A 25,298-nucleotide genomic window follows, 5' to 3' on the forward strand; every position below is an offset into this window, starting at 1 on the left:
AAAAAAAAAAAAAAAAAAAAAAAAGAGGAGACATCTATGGAATGATCCGACCAAATGGAATTTCTGTATTGCTCTCTCACGTCTGATATGGTTGTTCTAAACAAGCTGATGGGCACTAGTTGTTATTGATATTAGTTCCTTTTTTTTTGCTTTCTTTCATTGGGGTTGAAGGGCTAAAGGGTTATCATCAATTTACTTCCTACTGCCCTAACTCATGGGAAAGGACCATCAATGTAAAATCTATCATTTGATTAGTAATTATATATATAATCATTGCTTTATTAGATGGTGCTTCCTTAGGACTAGTATATGTAGTGTGACAAAGTTCCTCCTCTATCTTGGTGGGTCCTGTGCTTATTGGAGGATTTTCTTGCCTCAGAGATTCACCATGTGGGTTGGGGAACAGCCCAGAGACCTTCCCCTCTGGAAGAACCCACAGTCCAGGTCAATTGGGAGGTTTGGGGGGAACCCGGGCCCATCCTCTACTCCGGGTTCCAGCCCAGGGCCCTGTGGACTGCAGCTGTCTATAGTGCCTCCTGTAACAGCTGCATGACAGCTACAACTCCCTGGGCTACTTCCCCATGGCCTCCTCCAAACACCTTCCTTATTCTCACCACAGGACCTTCCTCCTGGTGTCTGATAACGCTTGTGCTCCTCAGTCCTCCAGCAGCACAGCACACCCTCTCACTCTCAGCTCCTTGCGCCTCTTGCTCCCAGCTCCTCACACTCACACCACAAACTGAAGTGAGCCTCTTTTTAAAACCCAGGTGCCCTGATTAGCCTGCCTTAATTGATTCTAGCAGCTTCTTCTTAATTGGCTCCAGGTGTCCTAATTAGCCTGCCTGCCTTAACTGGTTCTAGCAGGTTCCTGATTACTCTAGTGCAGCCCCTGCTCTGGTCACTCAGGGAACAGAAAACTACTCATCCAGTGACCAGTATATTTGCCCTCTACCAGACTCCTGTACCCCACTGGTCTGGGTCTGTCACAGTAGGTTTTATTGATAATGTGTGATTACTATAGTTGCAATCTTTGGGGCCTCTGGGGATCTCCATGTTTCACCTGATCTGGCCATGCACTCTGGGCATCAAGTGTATATGCATATGTCATTTAGACCTTCAGGGTACGCACTCTCAACTAAAATGTGGCAATTACTTCAGTAAGAAAGGTTTCCAAACTGCAAACCGTTAGTCGACCCCTGCTATATGGTTTGTTATAAGGATAAAATTTCTGTATTATTCCTCACACCTCATTCATCCAACACTGAGGAAACACTTCATGCTTCGTAGAGCTTTGGCATTCTACCTTGACAACAGTAATGCATTCAGAACTTCTAATAGGCTTTTCATAGCCTAGGCCAAGAGAATCAAATGCCAACCAGTGTCAACTCAATGTATATCACACTGGATCTCTGACTGTGTCAAGCAATGCTATGATCTTGTGAAAGTCTTTCCTCCAGTAAGAGTAATAGCTCACTCCATCAGGGCCCAGTCCACTTCATCAGCCTTTCTGATCAGTGTTCCCATAACAAATATATGTAAAGTGGCAATGTGGTCATCTGTACATACCTCTTTCAGACATTATGCCATCACTCAAGCCTCTTGTGACTATGCTAACTTTAGTAAATCCATGTTGCAGTCTCTCTTCAGATGATCCAAAGCCTCACCACCTGTAAGGGAACTGCTACAGAGTCACCTAAAATGGAATATATACATGTACAATTACTTGAAGAAGAAAAAAAAACAACAGTTACTTACCTACAGTAACTGTTTGTTTGTTTTTTGTGGAGATGTGTTGTGCACATATAAATTCCACAATCCTTCCACCTGGCCTGTGACTTTGGTTAATATTTTCCACAAGCAGAACAGAGAGAAAGGTGACACATGCCGCTTTTATGCTCTTGTTTGGGTGCATGAGGAGAGCAGGGGCACATGCATTCCCTCATGGTACTTCTGGTAAAAGTCTCTGACTCAAGAACACTGGGAACACACACACCTAAGGTGGAATGTATATGTGCATAAAACATCTTGAAGAACAACAGTTATTGTAGGTAAGTTACCATTATTTTTTAGTTTCAGGTCTGATTTTTTTTAAATCCTTTATTTTTTGGTTAGTTGGTTTCAGGTTTTATTGTCTAATGCACTGAAGTGTGAAATAACTGTTGCTCCATTATTTATCACCTGCTTGATTACATGCCACCTTGACAAAATGGCTAACTTGACTCAGTGGGTTTGTTTTATTTACAACACAGTTATATTTCTACATTAAACGCATTTCTGTCCTGACACTGGACCCAGTGGGACTACTCACACTTAAAGTTGAGTGTGTTTGTGTGTGTTTTCAAGGTGGGAGCCTTGGATCATAAAATTAGTGTTACACAGCTTTCATCATCATTCATCGTTTTTCACATGACCAGTTTTCTGCGGGAGTGCAGGAAGTCTGGGACTCAAGTGCTAAACTTTTATCAAAAGATAAATTGCCAGCAATTGTATCTGTTGGGCTAATGTTATAGATTTTGATCACTTTAGGACTACACTTTTTAATTATGTTTGTGTATTTTGAATAAGGTGTTTTTTGTTTGTGTTTTAATTTAAAAAAGATTCTGGAAAGAAGACAATAAATGATTCAAACCTATAGTGTTATGGCATTTCAACAGGAGACTTTATCAAAATTTTACCATGTCATTCCAGCTATCAGGTTTTAATAGTTTCTTCCTCCTACAAGGAGGGAAAAATCCATATTTACTGTATGAATTGATTCCCATAAGATGGTATATTATTCTCAATGTGGTTCTCTAAGATTTTATATTATAATGTTTTGGAGAATTGATAATCACTTTGTACCACATGCTGCCATTTCCAAATATATCTACCATATTTTCTGTTTTAGAGTGACCAAAAGTGGGGAATAGTCTGGGGAAAAAAGTGTGTGGGGTCATAAAAATACAATATTGACTTCCTCATCTACCTACACCATCAGAAAAAGGTAGATTTGGAAGGAAAACTTGGAGTAGTTATTTATGGATAATAACTGCCAGTCGGAGGTAATCCCAGCCAAGAATTTGGGGGGAAAGGGAGCTGGATTGGGGACTTTGGTTAGACTGATTATAGAGGTGGGGACCAGCTCCCAATCTGAATGTCTCCAAAGTTCAAAGGGTATTTGAATCAAGGATTGTAATTTGGGTCCATCTCTGCTGTCCATCAGTGGGTTGAGTGCCTATTCAAATAATTAGGTTTTCTGTTTTTTGTTACATCTGTCAACTAAATGAGAGCTCTAAACACAAAATATTAATTCAGAGACTTCACTCTTTGGCTGGTTTTCTATTGCAAAGGCTCTTTTAATGACTTTATTAATAATATATATGGCAATGATAAATTATATAAATTGTTTTGAAATCTATTTGTTCTGCTAAAACTGCAAATCTTTCTCGATACTGTAGGACTCATCACTACTTCTGCAGTCTGCTCATAATGTGACTGTGAATGCTCGCAATTCAGATGGTGAAGTCACAGGCAGATTAAACGTGGGTAAGTCTAAATTATTTTCTTTTGTTTAGCATTTTGTATGGATTTTAATGAATATTTGTAAAGAGTTTTGAACATATAAAGGTCTGTATACATGCTAATTGTTCATTATGATAACCACATTTGAATAGCCCACCTGCCACACAATATGTACTAAGATCATATTTCTCACTCACCAATTAATTGGTAACTCCATAAATGTATAAAGCATTTGTTTCCTGCAGGTTTTGACAGGAAAACCAAAGGTTTGGATGTCTGTTTTTGTCTCTCTGTCATTAGCTTTTTACAAAATTGTTTAAATGGTTCTACTTTCTGTTTTTCTTTCACACTCTTTGATGGCTGTACTTGTTTAAATTAGGCAGTTTAGGGGTGTAACTGACTGGAGGAAGTAATATATATGCTGTTTCAGTTCATTGAAACAGTAGTGTATTTGTGCTTTCATTTTCTCTCTCTGTCCAGAGAGGGGTATCAGCTGGAATTTGAGTGTGGTAAATTCAAATTTGACATGGTCTTGAGTGCTTGCCTTTACATTCACTACAATGGTGTATCATGCCTGAGGCAACTAATAGAGCTGTCTAAACTAAACCTCCTCCTTCAAAGTGCTCTGGAGCAAATTAGGTAGAGTAAAGTGCTTGAATTATGTCTATTTCTTCAAATTCTGGTGACTGCTGGATTATCTATACTACAAAAAACTATAATATTGTCTTCCTTTTTGAAGTGTTGGTTAAATAATTTTTTTACTCTTTTTGAATATATTTTTTAAAAAGAATTATCACCTTATGTTGAGGAATCCAGAACTCTTTAAAAAGACAAGCGTTCTTCTTTGAGTGCTTGTCCATATGTATTTCACTCTTCGTGCACATTCACCCCATGCATTCAAGTTTGGATTCTTTTGGCCAGCAGCGGCAGTTGGGGCCGTATCTGCACCCTTCATGGCCTAGTACTCCCCTACCCAAGAGCATAAAGGGTGGCATGACCCGAACTCTTCCTCAGTTCTTTCTTACCGCCTATTGCTATGAATAAAAACTTTGGCAGTATCCAACCCTCTCACTGTGTGATTTATACTTTCTAGTGTAAGTAGTTCATGATAGATATAGTTTTAGATCGTTAGTTAACAGTTAGTAATAGTTTTAGAGTTTTATTCTCCCTTTTAAAAAAAATCCATATTGTTTTCCATTAGTTTTCCTAATGAGACTTTCCCAGTACCAGGTCCAGCACTTATGGATGAAAAAAAGTCTCCTAGGTTTAAAAACTGCCCATCTTGTGGTATAGTAATGCTGCTTAATAATGGACCTATTGTGCCTGAGTAAAGGGTACATGCCTGACAAGTGTGCCATTTGAAAGTCATTCTCTAAGAGAACACAAAGGTAAGAGAGGCTCACCGCATGCTATTTTTACTGGGGAAGTCTATACGCCCCTCTTCAGATCCTTCTGCACCAAGGCTCTTGGTACCAGCAACATTGGTACCCACCACTGGGGTCCTGATAGCTTCTGTCCACCCTGTCTGTGGTAGTGACATTCTTAGTACCAACAGTTTACTCGATACTGGGTGATCTGACTGTCTCGGAATCACCACTTTTGTCTTGGGTGAACATAACAACTTCAGTACCAGCTAATACCCCACTACAGTGCCTATTACCTTGGCGATACCAGCTAAGGGACACACTGAAGTTTTACCTGAGACCCCAGTTAAGACAGTTCCACCTCTAGGAGAGAAATAATCTTTCTCCTCTTAAGCTTTGGAGCATAGTAGGGATGCATTGCCAACACACTCCCAGAGGTCCAGGTCTTTTGATCCCTATGGTTCTGAAAAGGATTCAGGGGCACATTATTATAATGCTAGACCTAGGGGTTCTAAAAGGTACTCTAAAAGTTCCCATGGTATCTCCCCCTATGGCCTCCTGCCCCATACCCTTACCATCTTCCTTGGCCATATTTGGCATCAGCCGCTTACAGACAACCAGGAAGTTAGCTTTTGCAGCCCCATCCAGGGTTAGGTCCCTCTCTCCACACAGATATCAGAAAGCCCTGCAGGTAGCTCAGACAGCGATTCCATCTGCTGAATGCCAAAAAGATCAGGGCTCTGAGGAAGAGGATTTGCAGGCTGCTGTCAGATAATACTGTTGCCCATTTCCTGTTCAACACTTGATAAAGCTGTGGTGCAATTGTCATCAAGCATACAGCCTGATGATTATAAAACATTTCAAGAATCATTATGCTGGAAGGTGGACATTCTTGAAATTCCATTGGATGTTTTCCAGGAGAAATCCCATAAAGCATATATACATCTCTGCCTGGACAGTTTGCAATGCCAAAAAATTATGGCCTGCTGGAGACAGTCAAAATCCTCAGGAAGACACGTGACGCTTACATCTGGCTGACACCTACATTCAAAAGGACTGATCAACAGTATCAAGTTCCCTCATGAGGATTTGAGCAGTTCTATCTGCATCCCCTTCCTGGGTCACTAGTAGTAACAGGGGGACCAGACAACAGGGACCACCAAAATCTATGCCCCATGAAAAAGAACCTTAGAAACTTGGTTTATTCAGCTGCAAAAATTATTCTTCTGCCAGTCTGATTGCCAGTTATCAGTGTTTATTGGCAAAATATGATTATTTAAATCAAGACAACTGTTTTTAAATTCATGGACAAAATTCCACATGGCAACAGAGAGAAATTCAAGTCTCTTGTCTCAGAGGGTCGACTCATGGCACACACTTCTCTCCAGGTTGCTCTTGATGTTTTGTACACAGTGGCAAGATCCATGGCCACATCTTTTGCCATGATGAAGTCCTCTTCGCTAAAATTGCCCTGAATACCTAATGAAGTACAAACAGCAATAGAGAACCTGCATTTGAGGGATATGATTTGCTTAATGTAAAGACTGATGAGGCCTTACGTTCATTAAAAGATTCTCAAGCAATACTGAGCTCTTTAGATGTTTACACACCTACATTGAGAAGTAAGCAAGTCAGGCCACAACCATATTTGAGACAAACCTATCACTCACAACAGAGACCATTAGAAGTTTCTAAGAAAAGACAGAGGACTTAGAGGAGGAGGCCATCAGCCTCCACTTTGCTGTCTGTTCATCCTGCTGCATCAACATCAAGGAAATAAATTTGACTCTTATTGGTACTCTTATTTGACTCTTATTGTACATCTTCTCCATTATTCTTCCATTACCTACCCACCCCTTATCCCCTCTTTGGGAACCATTAGTTTTATTTTTGTGGGGCCTGGAACCTTATCACTATAGATCAGTGATACTCAGACTGAGGCTTGCAAGCGAGTGGCTCTTTAATGTGTCTCCTGAGGCTCTTTGCAGCACATGATATTAAAACACTGTATGATTTAAATATTAACCAATCTAAGTTATTAACCAATCAGGATGCTTTTACTATGTTACTAATCAATTGTAGTTGATAAAATAATAATGCTTGGTCAGTCATTTTGCTGTGAGAATTATATATAATCTCCCCATCGTACTGTTTAAATATGAATATATATTGAACTATAGTAAATGTAACAATGAATTTACACTACTGTGGCTTTTTTGGGTAATGGGATCACTTATTTGTCTCCTGAACCACTGAGGTCTGAGTATCACGGCTATAGAGTTTCTAGAGATCATAGAGATGGGGTATTCCATACAATTGCAGATCTCTCTGTCCCTTTTCATGTTACATCAAGAAGTGCAATCACCTCCAAGTCTCAGAGTAGTCGAAGAAGTGCCTCAAGAATATAGGGGAAGGTTACTTTCTAATTCCAAAGCAAAAGTGAGACTGGCACCCTATTATGGACATGAAACACCTTCATCTGCAGATTCAAGTTCAGGGTGGTAATTGTGGTTTCTATAATTCCATCCCTAGATCCACAGGACTGGTACACAGCTCTGACCTCCAGAAGCCCTGTTTTCATGTAGCAATTGATTCTGCTCATAGAAAATACCTAAGGTTCAGGTGGGCAATTCCTATTATAAATAGAGTTCTGCCCTTTGGGCTATCAACAGCACTGATGATATTTATCAAACAACTATTGGTAGTGAAAGCTTACCTGGGAAAACAGAGAGTCCAAATTTACTCCTACTGGGATGATTGGCTAATTCAAGGGACATCTCCACAACAGGTGACTGAATCTATTCACCAGATACTCCAATGTTTTTCCTTTCTAGGACTTTGCATCCCAAAAAGAAAAGTTGGTATTACTACCTACCCAAAGGGTAGAATTTATTTGGACAGTGCTAAACTCCACCACAGCAAAGGCCTATCTACTTCAGGACAAATTCAACACCACAATTGGCACAATGTCATTGATTCATTATTTGTCACTTTCCATGCAGATATTCTGGAGGCTGATATTCATTTCTGCAACATGATAAATGTCTATAGCATTGGGGATCTCAAAGCACTATACAAATACTACTTAAACTTCACAATAGCTTGCAAGATTGTCCCTGTTTGTTAAAAGGAGATAATGTTCACCTAATCTTGCAAGCTATTGTGAAGATTAAGTAGGGTTTGTAAAGTGCTTTGAGATCCCCAATGGAAGGTGCTATAGACATTTATCATGTTGCAGAAATGAATATCAGCCTCCAGAATATCTGCATGGAAAGTGACAAATAATGAAATGGCAACATTTCATATGATATTGGCAATGACCTGGTTAATCCCAGAATTGTAGAAGTTGTAGGTTTGGTTTTTTTTTTATTTTGAATCAGTGAACATTCAGCTGTTCTGTGTTCAGTAAGGATCAGATGCTACAACCCTTGCTCCCACTAAATAGCCCTTATTCACATAAGAAGTTCCATTGAAGTAAACTGGACTACTCACATGAGTAAGTGCTACTTAGTGGAAGCAAGGGTTGCAGATTCTGATCCTGTATTATGACATTGATATTAGTAAACAAATAATTTATAGTTGTTGGGGCGGGGGGAGTTTTAGAAATTGCTATTTTAAATGGTGCTGGCCTAAATTTTCAGAAGTGACTAGTGATTGTCAGTGCCCAACTTGAGATGGCTTAAAGGATATCATTCTGGGATGTATTAGCAGGAGTGTTGTAAGCAAGACACAAGCTCTACTCTGTGCTGATTAGGCTTCAGCTGGAGCATTGTGTCCAGTTGTGGGTGCCACATTTCAGGAAGGATGTGGACAGATTGGAGAAAGTCCAGAGAAGAGTGACAAAAATGATTAAAGGACCTATGAGGAAAGATTGAAAAAAATTGGGTTTTTTAGGAAAAGAGAAGCCTGAGGGGGGACATGGTAACAGTTTTAAAGTATGTAAAAGATTGTTATAAGGAAGAGGGAGAAAAATTGTTTTTCTTAACCTCTGAGGATACAACAAGAAGCAATGGGCTTAAATTGCAGCAAGGAAGGTTTAGGTTGGACATTAGGAAAAGCTTCCTAACTGTCAGGGTGGTTAAGCACTGGAATAAATTGCCTTGGGAGTTTGTGGAATCTCCATCATTGGAGATTTTTAAGAGCAGGTTAGACGAACACCTGTCAGGAATGGTCTAGATAATACTTAGTCCTACCATGGGGGCAGGGGACTGGACTAGATGACCTCTCAAGGTCCCTTCCAGTCCTATGATTCTATGATTCTATTACTCTAATTTTCAGAAAGTGCTGAGCTTGCACACTCTGAAAATGAGGTCTTTTAAGGTGTCTTAAATTAGACCCCTGAAATCATTAGTCACTCTTGCATATTTAGATCTGAATACTTAAGCTTTGTTTTTTCAAGGCAGCAACTGGGGAGATAGGCATCTTTTCACTTATATAATTTTGTTAATGTTTCTCAAACTTTAATTGATTTGGGGGAAAAACATCATAGTTTCTTAATTTGTTTCCCCTAAAGCCCTAATCCAGCAAAGCACTTAAGTACATACCTAACTTTAATTATTTTATTAGTCCCATTGAAGTAAATGGGTCTTACTCCTAGTCTTAAAATCAAGGGTGTGCTTAAGTGCTTTTCTACATCAAGGTTTAAAAGGGTATCATTGAGCAACTGTTACATGTATGTGATGGGGTGAAATCCTGTCACAGTGTAGAAAGGGGGTTTTAGATAGCTAAAAAGCGCCTTTTGCAGCCATATAGGAAAAAGGAGGATCCGGGGAACTATAGACTAGTCAGCCTGACTTCGATACCTGGGAAGCTACTAGGGCGATGTATAAAACATTCAATTTGTGAGTACCTGAAGGTGAAGGGGTAATCACTAGCAGCCAGCATGGATATACCAAGAACAAATCATGCCAAACCAGCTTGATTTCCTTCTTTGACAGGGTAACTGGTTTGGTGGATAGGGGGAGTGCGGTGGACATAATATACCTGGACTTCAGCAAGGCTTTTGACCCAGTCCCACATAACATTCTGATAAGTAAGCTGAAGAAATGCAGGCTTGGTGGAACTATCATTAAGTGTATACATAGTTGGTTAAACAACTGCAAACAAAGCGTAACTATTAATGGAATGATGTCAGATTGGAGGGAGGTCTCAAGTGGGATTCCACAGGGATCTGTTCTGGATCTGGTGGTATTTAACATCTTTATTAATTACCTGGATGCAGGAATAGAGTGCATACTGATCAAATTTGAAGACGACACAAAGCTATGGGGATTGCCAATGCTTTGGAGGATAGAGCTAAAATTCAGAGGGATCTTGATAAATTGGAGAGCTGGGCTATAAACAATCAAATGAAATTCAATAAAGACAAATGTAAGATGCTACACTTAGGGAAGAAAAAGCCAAATGAACAAATACAGAATGGGGGATAACTAGCTTGGCAGCAGCACTGCTAAGAAGGATCTGGGAGTTGTGGTGGTAATACCGCTCTTCTTGGCACTGGTTAGGCCTCAGCTAGATTACTGTGTCCAATTGTATAGAAAAGATGTGGAGAAACTGGAAAGGATCCTGAGGCGATCCAAAGATGGTTAAAGGGATGGAATGCAAGACATACAAGAAAGGCTGAAGGAACTGGGTATGTTTAGTTTGGAAAAGAGAAGATTGAGGGGAGACATGGTAGCAGTCTTCAAATACTTGAAAGGCTGCCATAAAAAAGATGGAATAAAGTTGTTTTCTCTTGCCGTAGAGGGCAAGACAAGAGGCAATGGGTTCAAACTACAGCATAGCAGATTTAGATTAAATCTCAGGAAAAACTTCCTAACTGTAAGGACAGTAGGAGAATGGAACAGACAGCCTAGGAAGGTTGTGGAAGCTCCTGCACTGGAGGTTTTCAAAAGGAGGCTGGTTTAGACACAACAAGTCCTGCATCTTGACAGGGGGTTAGACTAGATGACCCTTGCTGTCCCTTCTAACAGATATGATTCTATGCTAGGGACACAGATTGATGCAACATCATACCCTGATGCAAGGGGGTGCTCTAATAGTGTAAATTACCATGTTTGCAGAATGGTAGTACCAGTTCACTGAACATTTGCAAGCATCACTATTTTTAAACAAACATTAGATAGAAAATATGATTTATAGTTTCACAAAAAAATGGGATAGTGTTCCAGTTACAGATTTATGATGTCATAATTAATCCCTATTTTGTCTTTAAATCTTTCTGACGCATATTCAAAATCCCTTTTCGTTTATCATTTGAGCTAATTATAAAGACCTGGATCACTCCTCTTTGAAAAATAATCTCCTAACAGTTTATCAAACCATGTTAAGTGATTGCAGAGTTCATATCTCATTTAGGTAATAATTAACTAGGAGCATGAAAGGTACAATATTTCTAATTCTACTTTATGAATACAACTCAGACTATTTTGCCATAGTTAGTCACAGAAGTTATTGAGTTTAAAGGAAAAAATTTTTGCAAATTTGTCCTTCATACTGTGCCATTCAGATGCACGAATAATTCTTTATTCTTTAAAGATATTTTCAAGTCAAATATTTAAACATTACTAAGGTCTCCAGGCTCCTTAACGCTTAATTATTTTCCAAATTATTTGAATTTTATAATTCAATATGTTGCTAAAGAAAAGTGATAATTTGATGGAGACTGGATAGGTTTTTATTTAACCTGGTAATGGGGAAGAGGTTAGACATAGATATGTGGGGTATATCTGCACAGCCCACAGAAGCAAGCCTGGGTCAATAGATTCATGCTAGCTAGCACTTTAGAAATACAGGTCTGTCGCATCTTACGCACATTTAACATGCGTGATTTCAGCTTTACGCGGTCGGCAAAAAACCAAAAAAAAAAGAGAAAAATAACAATTTTAATACTGTACCTGTAGTGCGGGCGATTCTGCCCGCCATTGAACTCAATGTAATTTTGACTATACGTGGTTTTCGCTTTACGCGCTAACCGCGGAACGGACCCCCCGAGTAAGATGAGACTTGCCTGTAGCTATGTAGACAACACTTTGAAGTTGTGGTTCGGGCTGGAGCTCAGGCTCTGAAGTGTAGGGTGGTCTTCAGAGCCCAAGCTCCAGCCCGAGCCACAACTTGAAAGTGCTGACTACCCAGCTACTTTTACAGCGCTAGCATGAGCCTTGCTAGCCCAAGTCTGTTGACTGGGCTGGAATGTTTGCTTCTGTGGGCTGTGTAGACGTACACTCACTGTATTTAAAACATCAACACATGCACCTGTTTGGTTGTAGTTTCAAAACAAGAAATGAACGGAATGCCAAATATATAAGATTATAATTAGGAGTATGATTAACAACCATAAACACTCAGGGAAATATTAGAAAAAAAAAGATTTGATACAAAATTGTGGATAGCAGATTTAAATCGTTCCCTGAAACAACTTATAGGGTGTGACGCTTTAAGGAGTGAAGGAATGCTGCTTGTATTGTCTAATGCACCATTTCTATTCAAAATGTTAACACCAGAAATGTAAACCTGATTAAAAATAAAGTCAATTAATTGTATTGAACACATCTATATCAACTTATTTCTTAATTAAAAAGGAAATCTACTGCTTAAGACTAAATCTCCATCATCACAATATAAAACAGACTCCTGGGGTCGCAGTAAAGGAGCTTATTCGATATTTATGTATGGGCAGACCTTTATGCTATGTTAGATTGTGTGTTTTGATTTATCAGATGGGCATCTATAGAGATTTTTATACATTTGAAGAAATAAATAATTAGTACTGCAGAACATAACAAATGTTCACTACTGACTAAGAGTGATTAAGAATGATTGCATTTTGTGAATTAGCAACGTAAGAAAACAAGCACAATGAAAAAAGCAAGGATAACATATCACAATGAATTTTGTTTCTTTGACTAGTTTAAATTTATTATACTACCTAGTAAATATTTTATAGTATGTTTTCTTATTAATAGCCTTTAACAATAACATCAATTAGATTACATAATAGAAACCAAATTTTACATAATATTCCTGGAAGTTCCAAAATGCATAAAAATATAGGCACGTCCACTAAATAAACATCAACTAGAAAAGGGAAGAGATTTTTTTAAAATGATCTATCAAATGATTGGCATTTCCACTAAATAACTGACTACGAGTAACAATAATCTGGCATTTTCAAACAACCACAGGTAAGAAAAATATTATACATCTAATACTTAAGTTAGAACAAGTTGTCTAGATTTGAAAAACAGATAATACCCCAAAACCTGATCTTCTGAAGTGGTAAAATGTCATCTTTGAATCTAAATTGTTTTAGATGGTAATAAATAAAAAGTAGTCTATAAAAAAATACCACAATTTGATTTAAATTATTTCATATCCTTGTATGGGCTTGTTTGTTGGAAAAGATTGGGAAACCTATGTATTTTATGATTCACATTGTAAAACCTGTTCTGCTACCCCATTTTGGTAAATACCCAAACCAGCTTGCCTAATATTAGGCTCCTAAATCCTTATTTTGGCATGCTTTATTTGCCTCTTAAAATCAACTCAAACTCAGCCTTCTAACAGCAGCTGCTTTTATATTTGAAAGCCTCTGAAAGTTTTATAGTCTACTGTGAATAAAAATCAAATTTTTAAATAAAAAAAATCACATTTAAAATTTTTTTAATTAAATGCATTTTTCTTTTTAAAAATAAACTTGTTTAAAATTAAATTTGAAATTATGAAAACCCATTTTAAGAACAAAACTTATTATAATCTATTTAAATTATTTAAATTAATTTTAATAATGCTGCATCTATGAGCCCTCCTCAAATTTTAATGTGTTAAAGGGTGCTGCTTTTTTAAATTATATGCAGAATAAGATGGAAAAAATCTTTAACACCTGAGGTTAACTTAAACATTATAAATATGTCACAAGGTCATGTAATACATGAAGCAAGTAGCTATATTATTTTTAAACTTTACAGTGGATCGAATGCTGACATTTGCATTTTTCCCAATATAAGTACTTTCAGTCTATATTGTGTAGAAAAGCTTTTGCCTTAATTACTTTTGGTTTCAATTTAACTAGCTGGTGCAAAGAGAATATTTTCTTCATTTGGACTAGTTCATTCAAAGTTGAGAAACCAGATGGAAGCTGAAAAATCAGGAAAGCTCGTTTTCCTCTGCCAATCTGTGAATAAAACCAAGTGGGAAAGGATGAGATCTACCAATTATAAAAACTGGAAAAACATGGGGCCAGATTTTCAAAGTTATTTAGGAACCTAAAAATTCAAATAGGTGCCTTGTGGGCTTTTCATTAGTGCCTAAACAGATTAGGTGTCTAACTTCCACTGATTTCAATGAGAGTTAGGCATGAAATTTGTTTTAAGATTAGGGTTAGCAAAAAGAAGTACAAAATTTAGTGCAAAGGCAACATTTGGTTGCAAATCAATATGTTTTAGTGGCTAGACCAACCAATGAGAATGAACCTTACTTTAGGAACATAACTAAAAAAATCAATTATTTAAATCAAGGTTTTATACTTGCTGATTTAAATCATGATTAAAATTGGTGATTTTAAATCACTTTTATTTAAATTAATCTACCCTAAGTTCTGACAAAGATACTGGGCTTTGAAATACTTAAAAGTAGCTGAAAATCCCAGATACAACCTATCTCCTTTCCTCTTCTTCCCTTCCCAGTTCCTACAGCCTTCTGGGCTTGTCTGTGCTTAAAATGCTACAGTGGCTCAGCTGCACTGCTGTAGCACTTCAGTATAGATACTACCCATGTGACGGGAGGGGTTCTGCTGTCAGTGTAGGTAATCCACCTCCCTGAGAGGTGGTAGTTAGCTTGATGAAGGAATTCTTCCGTTGACCTAGCGCTGTCTACACAAGGACTTACACCACTGCCTGATGTAGTTAAACTGACCTAATTTTCTAGTGTAGACCAGGCCTAAGAGACGACACATTCAAAGTGAGGATCACTCTCAAGCATACTCAACCGCTCACTTCACCCCAGTTCTACCCCTTCTCTCACCCACACATTACAGTATTTCTGGCATCAGCGAAGTTCAACTCAATAGGGAATTTCCCCCACTCTGAATAACCACAAGTCACCATTTCTGTTGCTCTGTTGTGCCTATTCTCTTCCTATGTGAGGCAGCTCAGTTCTTTGCTCCATTCTCAGTGAACCCCTCTGGCCACACTCGCCTATGTTTGGCAGTTCAATGTTGTTGTGCCTAATGTCCACAACCCTTCCTAGCCTCTGCTGTGGTACTTGTCCTGCAGGCAAATCTAACACTTCTGCACTTTTGCCTTACAATGTGTCCAGATAACTGTTCTACTTGTTCTGGGCAGTAGGGCTTCTCCCAGCCTGGACAGCACACAAAAGGTGAGTGGCGGGGGGGGAGGGATGGGTTTTGGTGTGGAGGACCTGCTACTATTTAGACCAGGGGTGGGCAAACTATGGCCCGCAGGCTTGATCTGGCCCCTCAGGGCTTTGGATCTGGCCTGTGGGATTGCCCCCCCATGGCGCCGCAGGCCCGGTGCCGCTCTCAGAAGTGGCCCCTGGGCGGGGGGGCAGAGGGCTCCGCGTGCATTGCCTTTGCCTCCAGGCACCACCCCCCACAGCTCCCATTGGCCGGGAATGGGGAACCGCAGCCAATGGGAGCTTCGGGGGAGGTACCTGGAGCCGCAGCAAGGGCTGCGCATGCAGAGCCCTCCGCCCCTCCTCCCCCAGGGGCCGCAGCACTTCCATAAGCGGCGCGGGGCTGGGGACAGGGCAGGCAGGCAGGGAGCCTGCCCTGGCCCCGGTGCGCGCTGCTGCCACCCCAGAGCCACTTTAGGTAAGTGGTGCCTGGCCGGAGCTCGAACCCCTCCTGCACCCCACCCCCCAACTCCCTGCCCTAAGCCCCCTGCCTGCACCCCACACCCCTCCTGCACCCCAACCCCCTGCCCTGAGCCCCCTGCTGTACTCTGCATGCCTGTGCACCCCAACCCACTGCCCTGAGCCCCCTGCTGCACCCCACACCCCTCCTGCACCCCAACCCCTGCCCTGAGCCCCCTCCCACAGTCTGCAACCCTGCCCTGAGCTCCCTCCTGCACTCTGCACCCCAACCCCCTTCCCTGAGCCCCCTCATACACCCCATGCCCCTCCTCTGCCCCAATCCCTTGCCCTGAGCCCCTTCCTGCACACTGCACCCCCTCCCACATCCCACACTCCCTCCCTCACCCCAACCCCCTGCCCCGGCCCTGCATACAATTTCCCCACCCAGATGTGGCCCTTGGTCCAAAAAGTTTGCCCACCCCTGATTTAGACCATCCTGAGGGATACGTTAAGGGTTTATTTTCTACTTCAGCCTCAGGGCTTCAGTAGTGCCCATGGGGCATATCTGAAACCAATCTGCAGACTATGGGGAGGAGTCCTTCCCCAGGCTTACCTGTCATGCTGTCTAACCAGCTACTCAGGCAACATGTTGGGCTGAAGATTTGGATCTAAGAAGAACATTAAACACTCAAAAAAAAGAAATGCCGAATTAAGGTTGCATGTAATTTAACTTAGTTGATTATTAAGTGATTCCTATTTGCTCTTTTTGAATGTCAATATTATTTATTCTATTCATAGCATATTGGTCTTCTGTTCTAACTAATGTTCTGTTAAATTACAATACCTGTGCCATAGTTAGAACTACTATATATAATATATAAACATATATTAACTATTTGCATGATACTTCCATGACTGATAACAATCATGAGACACGCTTAAACAATAATGACTGAGGTGAAGAGCATTTCTTGGGGATTAAATAAGCAGTTAGAAAAGGTTTAATGCTAAGAGCCATTATCCTCGGTCATTATATTATGATATTTTGGTGATCACCCAGACCAGTAAGGGGTTCTGTCACCTGCTGCCTCGTAACCTGGGGTGCTGTTATGCTGGGCAGCTTTGGTTCAGAGCCCTGACCCCTGTAGCTAACCCACAAGCACAAGGTCTCATCCTGACTTCCACCAGCCTAGTTACTCCTTGCAGGGTAACACCAACAGCCCTTCCAGTCCTGAGTCTCCCCAAATCCATCCATCCTGAGTTGTTAAGTACCAGACACTCAGACTTTCCCCCTCTGGTTCATCACCCCCAAAGACATGAAACCAGTCTCCCAGTCACCAGTTTACTTTTGCACCCACATTCCAGACAGTTTGCACACCAAAGACCTGCTTGGGGTAAGGTGAAACTTCAGGCTTTACACTTTCAAATTAAATAAACTCCTTTTTCTGATTCAAATAACCTGAACAGTTTCCCAATGTACCCCCTACCCTAGAGGGGATCCAGCATTTCATGGACAGCACCCACCAAGTGATTGTCCCTCAGTTTCTGGATGAAAACTTCAGTTTCAAAACTCCTTTTTAAAAGGCTCCCTGCATTTCACTCCCCCCGCCATTCTCTCTCTCTCTCTCTCTCTCTCTCTCTCTCCTGGTATGGTGACTCATAGTTATTCAGAGTGGGGAAAATTCCCTCCTGCGTTGATACCTGGGATGTCTCAGTGTTTTCTCATTAAACAAATGGCCCATTATTTGTCGTTTCCTGGGTTGTACAATGCTAGGTGCTTGGAGCTAGTCTCCTGTGGTTGGGGAGGCAGCCCTTCCCTCTGATTCCTCACCATCCTGCTGTGAAGCAGAGCTGAATATTGCAGCACAAATTAGGAGCAAGCTTTTATATATACATAAATTCATTACCACAGTCTGTATACTTAACTCATAATGACTGTGAAGTTCAGAATGTTACAAGCTTTCATAAAAGACCTTAATATATTTTTATAGCACAGTAACATTGTATACTTTTATTCTTTTGGGGTCAAACTCCCTGTTCTCCTCTTGGGGGTGTCTTGACCCTGATTTGTCACAGTGTTGCTATTATAAGTTTGAAAAACATAGTCGTGTGGTTTTTTTAATGAGTGTTCCAGTTTCAGTTGGTATTAACAGGGCCTTGCTAAAGAATTAATGCCTTGTACATTAGTCAGAGTGCTTGAACCATTTATCAGCATTCCATCCAGCTTATAAACATAAGTAATTGCAGTTGTGGAACATTTATGGGAATAAGTTTGGGATCAGTCCAGGGATATGGTCCTGTCAAGGTTATTAAATTATATTTCAACAAAAGAATTATAAACAGTTGTGCCTACAGTAGAAAGTGATTCAAAATCAAATGTTAGAATCTTAGAATAAGTGTTTAAGACTGATTTAGATACCTATTTTACCATAAGAATTATCCACATAGGGGAATGGAAACTGTGTCTTACTGGCTAAGTTTCTGTGGAATTTTCCAGTTGGGAGCAGCAACTATGCACTTATGAATGAACTGGCGCTCCCCCCATAAACCACAGATCCTCCCCAAGTTTACTAAAGGTGAAGAGCTTCCACCATGAGGTTCCTTGTCACTAATGGTATGGCACACTCCCCAACTCACCAGTTTACTGCAGCCCCCTGTTCTGTGCCATCGTACTTCCATTCAGCGTGTGGCCCCTCCTTTTGATGGGACATACTTGTTATTGGGTGGCAAGGGAAAACACGGAACATACTGTAAAAGTGACACTACTCGTTTCTGATCATGCAACCAGAGATACCTGAGTGTAAGTGCCTCTCCACTTGCAGAAGCAGAGTGAAGCAGGAGAGCCTTAACTACTTTAAAACTTTGTTTTCAAAGGTTGGCCTGAGAGTAGTTTAATGAGCTCACTGAGGTTATCTGGTAGAGATACAAGTCAGACGTTCTCAATTATTTATTTGTAAAACTACATCAGTTTGTATCATGTGATAGAGTAGGGGGTTGAATCAGGACTTCCGATTATGTTCCTGACTCTACACATGATCTTGACTGTGACACTAAAATTATGTGCTTTACTCTCCCTGTGTGTAAAATATTTGCTGACAGAACCTCACAGAAGTGGTGTGTAGTTTAATGTTTCTAAAGATTTTGAAATCTTGGTATGAATGACTCTAAAGTATAAATGCAAAGGATTGTGATTATTACAGCAAATGACAGTCGAGTAGGTATACTCTCGCATTGTCTGTATCAGAAATGTTAATATTCTTGATGTTGGGAGCTCTCACTATACACTGTAAAATAAGTCTTAAACTGCACTCAGGACACCTAATTTTGGCTAACCACTTGGGTCAGAAAGGGATAACCTTTCTGTGTTTTCTTAAATTCATTTTATTTGTCTACTTAAGACATAGGTACATGTGCTTGCCCCTCCTGTTGAAAGTAGGTCCAAAAGTTTAACCCTGAGATCCTTACTTGTCCTTATTTAAGGAGAGACAAGAACTAAGATCTCTTTTTTCCTGCTCCCTTCTGTTGTAGCCTTGCCTGCTCCCTCTCTCCCACCAAGTTGTCAGAACCTCCTACTCATCCGCATGTGCATTACAGAGCTCCTCTTCTTGCCTCAACCCTGGCAACTTCTACATCGTTGGATACCTGTTTTCTGTTTCTTCCCATGATGATAGTGTGACACCAGCACTATGAGGAGATGTGGCAAGGCTCAGATGCTGCTAAGCAAAGGAGGAAGTGGTTCCCACTAGGAGGTACCTCAGCCTTCCTCCCTGGCCACAGGCTCTTTCTCCTCCCCAGCACAGTAGCTCCTATATAACATTTTAAAACCACTGGAAACTGGCTAGATGCCTGTCAGGTTAACTGAGTTGGACCAATATGTGAACATTTGTATGATACAGTTATGTGGTCATGGTAAGACATAATGTGTACTGTAGTTGTACATATAGTTATATTTTGGACTACCTCCTGTAATTGTGCTGCATTTGGAAGCACAATTGAAGTCAAGCAGAGTTATATGGGGTTTTTTTGGGGGGGGGGGAATAATGGCAAGAAATAAGTGGTATAATTGAAAAACAAGTGACTCTGCCTTTACCCTTCTTTGTCCCTATTATCCCTCCGACTGACAAACATGCCTGGGTTTAGTGTCAAATCAATTACTTGTTATTACAAATCATGTAGCCTCGTAGACTAAAATGCATCCCCTAACTCAATGAGTTGGCCATAAAATCTAACTCAGACAAGACAGGACATGAGACAACAGTTCAGGTAAGAGAAAGTTTGGAGATTATTGAATAGGGAGGATTCCTGGAAGAACTGTGGTTGAAAGGAAATTGAAAGCAAGACAGGAAGCTTGACCACCAGGAAATGGGAAACTGATCTAAGCATGGACACACCATGAGTGAAGGTGCAGTGCTGAGAGTTAGTGGAGATTTAGAGTGTAGTAAGGGGAGAGGATTGTAAGGAGAATAGGGAGTGAGGGGAACCATAGGAAAATGTGAGCAGAGATTGATTAATTTCAGTAATATAATCCCTTTTTAAAAAATCCTGGATTGAGTTTCAAAGATGTCATTCAGTGTCCAGTAGCTGCATCTTGCTCTTCTGCCTTAACATTTGAAAAGGCTGGAACTTTCTTTGATAAGCTGATCAAGAAGTGCAACAAAATGAAACCCATTTTGATTTATTAACTGAAGCCTCCAAGATTTGAATAAATAGAAAGGAAAGTCTTTCTTTACTGAGCCTTTTCCTCCTCAGATCAAAAATTAAGTCTTTAAATTAGTGTTCAGTCTTAAAATCAACTTCAGTCTTAAACTGCAACTTCAGTTTTAAAATCAAAGAAATGGTTATGATCTTTGGTTTGTGTCTTTATAATCTGAGTTGCAATAAAATAATTACCTTAATTGTCAACATTTATCAAACTTTTGTAATGATATGAATTCTCGTTGGATTTTTTTTTTTAATTATCCTTCCTCCCAGTGGTGTTCTAGCATAGTAAGTGTGTGCCCCCAATGAATCTTGAGTTGGTGATCTGTAGTAGTTAGGATTGTACCGCAGTTTCTGGAGAATCTTCATGAAGAGACTATTGCCTTTTGTCTTTAGAAGACCAGAACCATATCTTGAATCCATCTGCTTTTCCAAAATCATGCAAGGCACCAACAGCATGAGAATCCTAGGTTCCACATGTATCAAGTCATTTTGTGGAGGAAAACAGACTAGCAGAACAGGCTCCAAAGCCATGCAGTATCTGTGCTAACAGATCCAAGCACAGTGAGCTCTTTGGGCTCAGTTCACCTTTGCCTTCCTCTTTGTCATTTACATTATATTACATTACATTTACATTAGATATAGCATCACCGTGGTCTTTGTTTGGATGTTCATTTTTAAGTATTCTAAAGTTAGTGACAATCCACTTAGATAACTATAATATTGGGATCCCTTGAAATGCAAAATCTGTGAAATTCTGTACACCAACCAATAAGGCATGGAAATATGGTAACAGTCAAAATGATTTATGCAGTTTGAAAATGTTATAGTTTCTAGGCATAGTTTTAACTATCTTCTGTGTCCATCACAGTAGTTTGAAGTAGCTGCTAAAGTAAGAACAATGTTTGTGCTATGAATTTTTTTTTTTTAACAAATGGGAACAAAGTTCTAACAATACAGAGAAAACGGTCAGTACTGAATATATTACTTCATTAGTATTAATTGTCATCTATAAATTGCTGCTTTAGAGTGTCAGATCATTTTTATTTTTCTTATCAGTGTTGTGACATTTCATTTTCAAGTAATGGTATTTTTTCGTTAGAGACATAATAGGCAGAGAACAGTGTTAATGAAGCATGTTGTACATAAGAAGAGTTTGATAATGTTTTTACAGGGAAAACCCTGAAGCCAGTTTTATAAGCTCCACTTAATTAATAACATCATAAAACCATTAGCTTTCCCTTCTTTACTTTTCCCAGAAGGCTTTCATTAAAAACTTCACTTTTTTTATTTTTAAGATAGAAGCCAAAATATATTTCTTCAAGATCTCTATACTGCAGAAAAATTATTACTTGTATGACTTTAATCAATGTCCAGCTGGATTGTGAGAAGCAAAGATATGGTACAAAAAAAATTAATAGAAAGACAAATTGCAAACCTCACTGAAGTATTTTAGAGGTGAATCAGTGTTCCTAAAAAGGAGAACTTACACTGTCCATTCCAGGAGGAAAAGTAGAGTTTTGATCCCAGTAAAGTAAAAGGGGAATTTAAATTTTAGTGACTCAATAGATTTTGTAATTTCAAGGCATACCTTCTTGTTTTATTTAACAGTAAGCCTCGGTTTACTCAGATCAGCCACCATTTAGAGAAGGACAGGAGGCCGTCAATAAAGCACTGTGCAGACTTTTAATTGAGCCTTCTTTCCCTGTTTCCTGTTGTTTTGATGCATGGCACGTGTGTATTAAACTTGTGTAGCTATTAGTCTTCTGTGATACCATATTGTATTTGGATGTTCAGAATAGTGAAACCTTTTTAAGATATAAACAATAAAAATTTAAATACAGGAGAAAATAAAGAAAAATGATGTCAGTAGCAATATGTTTCAGATTAAAGTTAATTAAACATAATCAAATGCAAATTAACTCAGAATAAGTTAATCTTGTCATTATGGGCAAAATTCTGATACCCAGACTCCCATTGAGTAGTAAGTATCTTACTGTGGAAGTTCTACTGACATCAGTGGAACACTTGCAAATTAAGGTATCACTCAATGGAAGAGTTTTGGACTGTCACCCTATATCATTTTCATATTGATCTTTCTCAGTACACAAGAAATATTTTACATTGTCCAGTTTCAGCAAAGCACTGAAGCATATTGACTTCAAATTCTATGGCCTGCACTGGTTTAGTCTGGAAAGCCATGATGGTCCGCTCTGTGCTAGGAGTCAGGGCCGTCCTTACCCATACGCAAAGTATGCAGCTGCGTAGGGCACTAGGAAACTTGGGGCACCAAATTTCCTGGTGCTCTGTGCAGCTGCGTACTGCTCCAGCCTCTGCCCCGCCTCATCCCCAGACTCCCCACCCCTACTCCGCCCTAGCCCTGCCCCTGCTCCGCCCCTGCCCTGCCCCCACTTCACCCCTTCCCCAAAGCCCCCGCCCTGCTCTGCCCCTGCTCTGCCTTTGCTCCACCTCAGCCCTGCCCCTGCTCTGCCGAGCCCCGCCCCTGAGGACTGCAGCAGGGCCGGGCCTGCACTCACCGGCGGCGGAAAGTGCAGGGACCCGGCCCCAGCTGCGCCGCTGGTGAGTGCTGGGGGGGTGTTCCCCCCCCCCCCCCCCCCCCCCCCCCCCCCCCCCCATGGAGACCTGGAGCCAGCCCCCACACCCCCGCAAAGTCCTGGGGCCCCACACACACACACCCTCAGGGGGGCTGCGTAGGGCCCCAGAATAGCTATGGACGTCCCTGCTAGGAGTCTATAAATTTGTAAGGCCCCCTGTTCATTCCCTTTCTTCATGTGCCATGGAGAAAACAGGAAGCTTTGCATTGCTCTCACCATGCTCATAACACTTGCAACTCTGCAGTATGAAAATTATGATAAAATCTCATGCTTCAGGGCTTCAGCCAGTTGCCTGCAGCAGTCAGGAAGCGATCCTACTACTCCTCTCTTTTCCCCCACTCCCAATGCACAACTGGCCAGAAGTATTCTTGTTTGTTTGCTTGTTTGTTTTTGTCTCCTTTCTCTGAAAGATCAGGGATTAGCCACAGCTGGAGGTGTGCTAACAGCTCTGCAGTTGCACAGAGAATCCTTTTTCTTAGCATATGTCTACACTACAATTAGACACGTGCAGGGCCGGATTAAGGTTATGAGGGGCATAAGGCTAATGGGAGAGAAGGGCTAAGTATGAATGACATATTGCAAAAAAAATTATGACGTCATCAAACATTTATCTACATACATATTTATTTATGTAAAATTAACAAGTTTATTCTACTCTCTCACTTACCCTCTCACTGCACTCAATTCTTCAAACAGATACTTCTGAGTAAGAGTTAGCACAAGGGATGCTATGCTGTCCTTCTCTTAGGGCTCCTTCCTCCTAGGTAGTGGAGTGCTCATCTGTATGAGGATGAACACTGCAACATTCCCCATCCTGCTCACTTCTTTCAGCCTTGTGCTTCTACCCTCAGCTCTCCACATGGCACAGTGCAAAGATAAGCCCTGCAGGTGTTTTCCCCAAGCTATGGACTCTACACCACATACCCTATCTCACTCTGACTGCAGTCTGGGAGGCAGACAGTTTTATTATGTAAAAGAAAACCACTCAGGTGTAAAATCCACTGAAGTAGAGGAAGTAGTAGTGGGAAAATTACATTGGGTGGCATTGTATTTTGAGCTGTCTTGCTCTGAAAGCTGCCTCCCAGCGTTGCACTGGCTGAGGACAATGAATTACTGTTTTCACATTGAACCCAAATATTATTCTTGGGATGATACCCAGTTTGTGTAGTTAATCTACAGTGCTTCACCACATCAGGCCATTCTGTCACTAAGCTCTTCCACAATTAGAATCATAGAACAGAATCACAGGACTGGAAGGGACCTCGAGAGGTCATCTAGTTGTTCGGTCCCCTGCACTCATGGCAGGACTAAGTATTATCTGTTCTAGAATGTGTTATCAGTAGCTCTGACATGAATTTTTTTAAGCATGAGTTCTGTGTGCACCATCCCCCTACGGTTTGCATTTGTTTGTTTTAAGCTTTCTGTAAGAAAAAGGTAAAAGCTAGAAGTGACACAGATCTTCAGATGGTTGCCCAGTCATAATATTTAGCACTTCTGTACTATGTTAGCTCTTCAAAATCACTGTACAAACATTAAACAAACTTAATCTAAAGCCTTTCAGCTTTTGAATGACTAGGGGTTGACAAAACAGAGCTATTCCCTGTTGTGTTCTCTGCCCCCCTGAACAAAAAGACTTCATTGAAAATCAGTATCTTAAAAGAACCATTAAGGATCTTTCAAAAGAGCACAAGGCTACTGTAGTGACACCCTTATTACATCAGGTCTGGTGTTTGTTTAAGGCTGGTGTAGAATGAAGGGACTGATTTCTATTTCGTTTGCATGTGTAAATCAAGCAGACCTTGCTTATTTTTTTTCCTTAAAGTGCTCAGAGTTTAGGGGAGGAAAGTGAATGAGATTCTGCTTATACCAGGTGTGGAAAAGCAGAAGGGACCAAAATCTATTCTTGTGCAAAAATCTGTTCACCCTGAAGTCAATAAGGCTACACAGGTGTAACTGTCAGCAGGAATTGGCCTGTGTTCTCATTCCCTTCTTGAATCACACACATTCCATGCTTACACACTATTTTCCACTTGGGAAAGAAGATAGTTTGAGTTGGGGCAGAAAAATGAGGACTAACTTAAGGTTTATTTAGCTTTACATTTTTTGAATGAAACTCAAAAGAAATCAGATGCAAGGTACTATTATGATGGATTGAACTGCTAGAGAACCAGCAAATGGACAGAACCTGCCTTTAGCCTATTCAGCCAGTCTTTTTATCATAGCCTGCTCAGAAGTGGATTTAAAATCCTTGAGGGAGAGGGGATGGAGAAACCTGTAACATTGTGTGTTGAGCTTCCTCCAGTGCTTTTGC

At 40.4% G+C, this 25,298-nt stretch overlaps 1 protein-coding gene across 1 annotated transcript in view; it reads left to right on the forward strand.

Moving 5' to 3' along the window:
* The window catches only part of LOC113406800 (gamma-sarcoglycan-like), a 117,663-nt gene that overhangs the window by 24,533 nt on the left and 67,832 nt on the right, over window positions 1-25,298 (forward strand). The window contains exon 3 of the mRNA XM_026653544.1: window positions 3,438-3,525. Within this exon, the coding sequence (XP_026509329.1) occupies window positions 3,438-3,525 (88 nt within the window). The remainder of the gene's footprint in view (window positions 1-3,437; window positions 3,526-25,298) is intronic.

Source organism: Terrapene carolina, unplaced genomic scaffold (genome assembly GCF_002925995.2).
Source record: "Terrapene carolina triunguis isolate 2854851 unplaced genomic scaffold, T_m_triunguis-2.0 Scaffold141, whole genome shotgun sequence".
In the NCBI taxonomy this organism is placed as follows: domain Eukaryota; kingdom Metazoa; phylum Chordata; order Testudines; family Emydidae; genus Terrapene; species Terrapene triunguis.